The sequence below is a fragment of the Ipomoea nil genome, unplaced genomic scaffold (genome assembly GCF_001879475.1).
Source record: "Ipomoea nil cultivar Tokyo-kokei standard unplaced genomic scaffold, Asagao_1.1 scaffold0465, whole genome shotgun sequence".
Taxonomy (NCBI): domain Eukaryota; kingdom Viridiplantae; phylum Streptophyta; class Magnoliopsida; order Solanales; family Convolvulaceae; genus Ipomoea; species Ipomoea nil.
In genome coordinates, this window is record NW_017616893.1 from 174860 (window position 1) to 184026 (window position 9167).

At 34.2% G+C, this 9167-nt stretch overlaps 1 protein-coding gene across 1 annotated transcript; it reads left to right on the forward strand.

Annotated features, from left to right (window-relative positions):
- The first annotated feature begins 554 nt into the window (after nucleotides 1-554).
- Nucleotides 555-5208, forward strand: LOC109173189 (26S proteasome non-ATPase regulatory subunit 6 homolog). The gene is made up of 8 exons (XM_019322478.1): nucleotides 555-789; nucleotides 877-991; nucleotides 1824-1914; nucleotides 1998-2143; nucleotides 2247-2466; nucleotides 2585-2693; nucleotides 4473-4641; nucleotides 4732-5208. The coding sequence occupies exons 1-8, from the start codon at nucleotides 654-656 to the stop codon at nucleotides 4904-4906; spliced, it is 1161 nt and encodes a 386-aa protein (XP_019178023.1). The 5' UTR covers nucleotides 555-653; the 3' UTR covers nucleotides 4907-5208.
- Nucleotides 5209-9167: the final 3959 nt, after the last annotated feature.

The following is a 9167-nucleotide window of genomic DNA, read 5'->3' on the forward strand; positions in this document are numbered from 1 at the left end:
GTTAAACGGGTTCTTAATAGGTTTAACGGGTTGACCCGGTAAGACACGAAACATAACGGGTCAACCCGTTAACGACCCGGGACACGTTAAGACTAAACACTAACTCGTTATTTTCGTGTCCGGTTTCGTGTCGTGTTAACGGGTCGTGTCCATAATTGCCAGGTCTACTTGTGAGTATCAAGGGAAATGTTTAATATTTCTTTATTCAAATTTTGAGTTTTCTTAATGAGAGAATTTCTTGCACAAATTTTTTTTTTTGGAGTTTTTTTTTTTTTTTTTTTTTTTTTTTTTTTTTTTAATTATAGTTTCAAATTTTATTTAAATTACAGTTCTAGTAATTTGTTAGTTCTAGAACTTCAATATATTAAAAATAAATATTTATCAATAGTGTATCATATAATTTGCCTGAATGCATGGGCTGGGCTGAGGTTTAGATATTTGGGCTAAAATCATAGGTTTAGATATTTGGGCTAAAATCATACCCATTAAAGATATGATAATTATTAAAAGAGTACTCCGTATTTTATACAGATACATATAGAAAATAGATAGAAAACCTCAGCGTTCACTTTTCCTTTTGTGCAAGCAAGCAAGCAAGCTCTCTTCTCCAGAGGAACGAGGAGTTTAGAGATCAAAGAGAAGCGAAATCAGCCATGGAAGGTGAAGAAGGAACGCAGACACAACAGCTAATTCTAGCCAACAAAATCTTTCTGCTCACCCACCCCGACGTCGACGACCTGCAGAAAGTTCGCCTCCGCGACGAGGTCTTCAATGCCGTCGTCGCCAATGGTATTCTTAGTTGTTTTGATTGGCTTTGGAGTTTATTGGGTTTTTGTGTTTGAGATTTGGATTTGATTGTCTATGATTTCGCCGCAGATATGGCTCCCTTGTACCAAACCCTAATCGCGAACTCGGTACTGAATTTGGATCAGAAGGTGCTCGATTCGATGCGGGCTAAGATTGACGAGGAGCTCAAAAAGCTTGACGAAAAGTGAGTTTACTCCGTTTCATTGGCATTCCTATTCTTTTTTTTTTTCCTCGTGGAAATTATTTTGTTTGATACTCCGTAATTTTTTGGTTTGCAAGTGCAAAGTTCCAATTAGTTCTGAACTTCATTACTTCACTATTTTAGTTGACGATCAATCACGGGGCTAGTTCTCAATGTGACAAATTTTGACACAGATTTGAAACATTGGCTCTAGTTGGAATAAATAATTATTAAAATACCATGGGTAGAAAGACAGCAAGTAGCATACAGATGTTGAGATTCTGAGAACCTGAGATGCAAAATATTTATTTGGCCAAGTTTGTAGCCTACAAAACAATATGGTGGTATTTTCCTGTACACAGCAGTATGTGTGCAGTGCGTATGTATATAAATATATTGCGTAAATAGAGTAATTAATTTAAAAAATATATAACAAAGGCATAGTCGGAAGTGGCTGTTCACCTGCAAGGTTGCTTCAACACTGCTGTAGACTTCTAACCGAAATGCTCAACCCTACTAATTCTTGAAATTGTTTGAAGACTAGAAAATTTGCTCAACCCTACTAATTCTTGAAATTGTTTGAAGACTATTAACTAGTAATGAACCTAAAAAATGGTATAGTGATTTTTCTGAGCAATTAGGACAAAGTTGTTTATCTTTTCAAGTTTGTCTGCTGCATAGATGGGATATTTTTAAAATAGAGCGTCCAGTCTAATTCCTTAAATTAGTGCTGGTTTTCACTTTTTGGTATTTAGATGTTTGTTTATACACCAAGAAGAACCAATTATGCGCTTTCTTTATTCTGGCTGTCTCTAATTGGATCGTGTCCATCTAGGATTGCTGATGCAGAAGAAAATTTGGGGGAAAGTGAGGTCAGGGAGGCCCATCTGGCAAAATCCCTATTTTTCATTCGTATTGGTGACAAGGTAACATTACTGTTGATTTGTTTTGTTGTGTTAATATTTTACATTTTGTCTATGCTCAATGAGATTCATCCTCTAAAACCCAGGATAAAGCCCTGGAACAGCTCAAGGTAACAGAGAGCAAAACTGTGGCTGTTGGGCAGAAAATGGACTTGGTATTTTATACACTCCAGATGGGTTTCTTTGACATGGACTTCGACCTTATTTCTAAAAGCATTGATAGAGCAAAGAAGTAAGGGGTGATGTGTGAATCATTTGATGAGATTCTTTCTAGTGTTTTAATTCTTTCAAACAATTCAATACTCTATTCTCATTATTATTGTTTGGCCTGGTAGCCTATTTGAAGAAGGTGGTGACTGGGAAAGAAAGAACCGGTTGAAGGTCTACGAAGGACTCTTCTGCATGTCCACCCGCAACTTCAAGAGAGCAGCTGACCTTTTCCTTGATTCTATCTCAACATTTACAACCTATGAACTTTTTCCTTATGACACTTTCATATTTTATACAGTCCTTACAAGCATTATTACCTTGGATCGTGTTTCCCTGAAACAGAAGGTATCAAAATTTGGTTTTGAATCTTTTTTGTTACCTTTTCTGTATGGATGATTTCTGTCTCATTAATATTCCTTTATTGGATAGTGATACATTTTATAATGGTTGTGACGTGTAACAGGTAGTGGATGCACCAGAGATCTTGACAGTTATCGGAAAGATCCCTTATCTTTCTGAGTTTTTGAACTCCTTATATGATTGTCAATACAAGGCATTCTTTTCTGCCTTTGGTAAGTATACTCATTGTTGTGACCTGTTTCTCTTTTCTGCATATTTGTTCTTGTCAGCAGATTATATATTGGTCCTGTTTGGTAAAAAATTGGCCTATAGGCCAATTTTGGCTTATATGACCACTATTAATTGTTTGATTTATTTAAAATATCAATATAAATGTTTGGTTAATTAGCTTTTTGCAACCCCAAAAGGCTAAAATTCAAAAAGCTACTCCAAGCAACATTTTCAATTAGCTTTTTGATAAAATTATATCAAACAGCTATCAGCTAATAGCTAATTTACCAAACACTTTTCTACAATCAGCTAATGTTATCAACTATTTATACCCTCTAATTAACACAATCAGTTAACAGCCAACAATTATCAGCTAACAGCCATTTTACCAAACAGGGCCATTATGTCCATACACTTTGTCCTTTTTTTAAAAAATATTTCTGAAGGATTTTGTTCTAGATGGATGCTACTAGCCTAATTTAGGTTAATTGTTCATAAGCTGCGAGTCCACTGCCTGAAAATTTCAAATCTTATGGTGTTTCTTTGGTTCAATACTTCTATTTCTAAATCTTTATGAAGAAAGATACTAACAAGGGAGACGGTGACCAGAACCAATAACATGGAAAAGTAGAAACTCAACTAGAACAGGGAAAGGGGATGTAAATTAAATGTTTTCTACATATAGGATAATAAGAATGAGATTTTGGTAACAATCATAACATATGCTTGCAATATCAGAATATCTGAAGTACATGATTGTTTGAGATTAATTAAGATAGCAAAAGCTTGTGGGCTAATAAGTTTTTTAGAGTAAGAAAATGCTTAGGAGAGTTATGACCGTATGAATAGGCTAGCTTGACTAAATACTACTCAACAGGGCAGAAAGAACAGTAATGACGTCTGTTATTACTTAAGGATTTGAATCCTCAGTAGATGAGTAGAGTAACAAAAGTAGCTAAGCATAAACAGAATCAAATCCAATAGTAAGGTGTGAAAGTTACAAACCAAACACCTTATTAATGTGTACATGATAATATAGTATATGCATTTTGCTAATTGCATAGTTCTCATTGTCAAAACCATAGAATATCTAGTCTATATGTAATAGTTTGAATTGTGGAGATTTTTGGAGGGGAAGTGATTCAAGCTGAGTGGATATAAAACCAAATAGATAATTTGGAATATCATGATCACTAAAAGGCAACATTTACTTGGATTAAATCTTTGTTAAAATTTTAACTACATTCTTCACAAGGGGATGCAGACAAGGGTGTGGTTTTAGATTTAAGGCTGGTTGGATGACAAGGGAAGTGCATGGTTTAATGATTTAGTTACTATATACTGAAAGGAAGCATACATGAGAAAACCAATGAAAAAAGATTGGAAAGTGCATTGTTTATTGCCTTGTATATTCAGTTTGTTAACATAGATTTGCAATTAACATCAACTGTCCAAGGTAATTATTTAAATATTTCCTCTTAGAATAAGTATGCAACAAAGTACACTCAAAAGGATCTTGCATATAATAGGCAATTTGACACAGTTAATTTGTGTTCAACTGTTAGAGCATATTGATATTAGAAATACCTGGTCTGTTATTGTGTAATTTAAATTGATATGAAATCTTAGATGTGCATCTGACTGAGGAATGTTTTGTATTCAGTTATGTAAAGACACTTAATTGTTATGTATTTATCTAACAACTGATATTTTATCACTATTCTTCATAAAGAACATGTGTGATTGTCTAATTGTTTTTTTTTTGAAATGGATTATTATAGCTGGCATAACAGAGCATATTAAGTTGGATCGCTACTTGCACCCACACTTCCGTTATTACATGAGGGAGGTGCGAACTGTTGTTTATTCACAGTTCTTGGAGTCATATAAAAGTGTCACAATTGAGGTGATGGCTAAGGCATTTGGGGTGACTGAGGACTTCATTGATACGTATGTTGAAGATTTTGTTCTCAAAGCTAGAAGTATGATATAATTTGTTTTGATGCAAGTTATCTAATTGACTGTCCATTTTTTGCACAGGGAGCTTTCTCGGTTTATTGCTGCAGGGAAGCTACATTGCAAGATTGACAAGGTTGCTGGTGTGCTAGAAACAAATCGGCCCGATGCTAAGAATGCTCTGTACCAGGCAACCATCAAACAAGGGGATTTCTTGTTGAACAGAATCCAAAAGCTTTCGCGAGTTATTGATCTCTAGGCAATTTCTTCCTACACTAGCACCAGCCTAGATGTACTCACGGTTCCTGAATACTGAATTTGGTTAATTTTCTTATGTAACTGAAAAATCTTATCTTATTTTTCTGTTTGAATTAAAAATATTTTCCATTACCCGTGGATTTTCTTGATTGGGTAATTTTCCTTGCCGTTCAGAGTTGGTACTATGCAATATTACAATGACTTTTGTTTACATCCTCCAGTTGTTAAAAGGCAATTAGTATGGACTTTTATTTGGACCTAATGGATAATAGAGTTTGAGTGCATCTCACAATTGCAACTTCTTATGTAGGAAATTTGTAGACTAGCAAGCGTTTGGCACATGGATCAGGGTTTACTATGCATTGTGGATTCATAGATTGTGTCCGTAGTTGATATATTATATTTATGTGTCTATAAATAGATTGAAAGACACAGTTATATTAATTACAGGCAAATAATTTTTAGATTAGAGTTTATAATGCAATGTGGACTCTAGTCTATGGTATAACAATTGCAAATGTTTTGATATGATTTTTTGATGTGCAAGTAATTTAGGATTTGACCCCAACAAAAATTTGGGACAATCATAATATACAATAGGTGACACAAATTAATAAGAGAACTATATGATTGTAGGAAGTCCCTTTTATTCCATTTGTTAGTTCGCCCCACCTTCTGCATTCAAGTGCACAAGTGTTTGTCCACATACAAGTAAAACTTGCCCGTACAAACTTGCCCCTCCCCCTCCCCCCTCATAGAGCTGAAGTACTACACAAGCAAACACCCGAAAACAACAAGCAATAAAACAACGCATCGAAACAATTATAATTATCATGATGGTCTAGCTGATTACACGTCCTACATAATCGTTTGAGCCTCAAACTCTTATCAACAGCTCTCTCCTTATTGCTTTCCAAACGCTTTCCATTCCCTTTGTTCTTGACAACGACCGATGGACGACTGACAATCTTCGACGAAAACGGAGACCCACAAAATGCCTCAATAACATCTCTCCTACCGCGTGGTTGCTGTGAATGACCATCATCACCAATAAATGCCACCATTAGCTGCTTCAACGCACTCGTTATTTGCGTCAACTGCTCAATACTATCACCCACCAAACTAACACAACTATAAACTTAGACCACACTTAATTGACAAAGACTTCACAATCTCATCGCCTCCACTAATCTCAATGCCCTCGACCCCATAACCTCATCGCCTCTACTTCACAACCTCAATAAAGTGTCAAAATGCTGCCCTTCAAAAGGCTTGATCGAGTCGTTACAAGTTGGCGATCAGTATTTCGTATCACCAGTACTCCTAAAATAGACGAAAATTTAAACAAGCATAATTAATTTCAGCACAGAAGAAGTTAGACACCAATACGAACTTGTTCTGGAAGACTACAACTTCAAAAAGAAGCCTAAATCGATAGACCATAAGACAATTTTGCGAACCACCCGATAGACCTCATAGGCTGCCACAGCCCACATGCAGACCCACGTGAGCAAAGCTATGACAAACCATACTGGTCTGTTAGTGGATGTGCGTGTACCGATAGTGGATCTCTATACTTAGGAAAAATTCTGGAAAAGAACTTCAAAAATTAAATTTGGCAAAACCTTAGCCCACAACGACTGCCAATTTTTAATTCGCACATTATTCATTTTGAGTGTATTATATTTCGAGAAACACATTTTTTTCCTCATTTTTAGTCCATTGTTCAAAAGTAAGAAATGATAAGAGTAATGAGTTTTATGATTACTAAAGGATTTAAATCTAATAGTATATAGTAAAAGTAAATAAACAAACATTGTAATGGTATCAATCCGATGGTATGGTACAATAATCCCCAACCAAACACCATCAAATAATTACTTTATACAAATATTAAAATCTAAGTCAAATCAATTAATAAATTATAAATAAATAAATAAATGTAACACTGACATATATGTGTGTCTAGGTATGTTATTATGTATGTATATGTATATTTCTTTTCTTTTTTCAAAATATCACATTCAATATATAGAAGACGATTTTTTTTAAAAAAAAGTTTTTCCTTAATTTTGATTCCAAATTCAAAAAGTAGGAGAAATTGAAATTTATATCCCTCACAAATATGCCAATTATCAATGTCAGTCCTGAATTATTAGTGGTGTAAATGTTGTCCCTCAATTTTCAAAATGTGACATATATTGTCATTCTCCTAATAGGAAGAAGGAGAAACATTATTGTCCGCGGAATTATTAGTGATATAAATGTTGCACCTCAATTTTCATTAATTGATTAAGCAATGAAACATTATTTGAACTACACTCGATCAACCATTTGGGCAATAATTAGTAAGTGGATTGTTAGTGCAACTGCAATATCCAAGAACTGACTCTTATATGAGTGTGTCATATTAAAAGAACCCTTTGTCAATGTTTCTTTGAGTAAGAGTCAAATTTGAGTGAACTTGGGGATGAATCCAAATAAGACTCACAACAAACAATAATGGGGGTATCCAATGTCATACACCCAAAAAATATATCCTTATTATATTTTTAGTATTTACTTTAAAAATGAAGTTAATTAACCTTAATGTTAATTTTTCATTAATTTATTAAACATAACTATGTAATTTTGTACAGAGCATATTATGAAGTAAATATATGTATTTTGTATTATACTAATTTGTAATTTAATATTTTTGTGAACTAAATTGACAAAAAGGGAAATATTTGGACCAAAATTTTTTAAGGCTAATATATATTTAGAATTTATAAAAACGGATATGGGTTAATACTTATATAGAAATTTTTTAGCCAACTACCATATAGTGATTTGACCCCATTCCCTACCTTCAAATCCCAGTTTCCCAATTGAAGACAAGTTTACCTAGTGTTGTCAATACGGGTTGACGGGGCGGGCCAAAGCCCGACGGGCCGTGGGCCTAAACGGGGCGGGCTAAAAAAGCCCGCTCTTAAACGGTCCTGGGTTTGACAGGTCCGGACCGCCCCGCCAGTGGCCCGCGGGCTAGGCGGGCCCCGCCCGAACCCTTTTAAAAAAAAAAAAAATTTTGTTCATAAAACATTTAACTAATTAAAATAAATTGATAGATAAGTCATAACTCACATAAAACATAATAATCAAATATTAAATATTACATAAAGTTCAAAGTTCATAGTTTATCAAACATCAAACTAGTCACAACTACAAAGTCCAAAAATATTACACATAACAATAATTTTAAAGTGCATATTTTATATAAAATAAAATAAAATAATGGCGGGCAGCCCGCGGGGCGGGCCAAAAAAGCCCGCTCCTAAATAGTCCTCTATTTTCAAAACTCGCCCCCTACCTAAGTAGGGGTGGGGCGGGCCGGCCCAGCGGGGTTACCTTTGCTTAAGTAATATTGTAGGTTAAGAGACTATTGACTTTGTAGCTAGTGATGTCATGCTCGATCTATCTATACTCTTTTCCATTGTTAAATGTTTTTTTAAGGAAAAAAAAAAAAGGCCAAGCAGAATATATCTTTATTATTAGATAGATCAACAACTTTAAAAAAAAAAAAACATACACCGAAAAAAATTAGATAACGCGATTAAGTCACATCAATGTACAATGATGCTAAGATGGACCGACCACTACATATCAACTGAAAATTCTAAAAGAATCAAACTGAATAAACTAGGATCTATATGTATTTACTAATCAATTAGCATAAAAAATCGCTTCAAGATAAATGTAAAGCATCTAGCAAGCTAACAACTTCAATTTCTTTGAACCAACCTTCACATATCATTCACCATATGAAAGAAATTGTCCCTTGCATGACACTTTCTTTAGATTAACGATCATTGTACCAACAACATGTTTGATTATAAACTGCCTTAGGAGACTGATATGAGAAGAAGAAAGCAAAATGTAGCCAGGGACAACTTGCTAATTCATCGTTGGAAGGCCTTAAAAGATTAGTAATCCTTTGCCAGCAACATCCTCAGCAAGTCATCCCTGGCTGCAATCCACTCCCTAACTTTTCATCCAAGACTCCTAGGCTATATAATGATGAAAAGTATATACATATAATGATGAGAAAGAAAGATTTTGGTGCCGTGGTGCCATATCATTACCTAACAAGGAAATATGATACAATTTTTTTTTTTTTTTTTGAAAATAAATATGATACAATTTTAAGTTAGAAGAAATCTTTTTTTTTTTTTTATTTTTAAATATTTAATGACTAAAATTCTTTGATTTTTCTTATATAATGA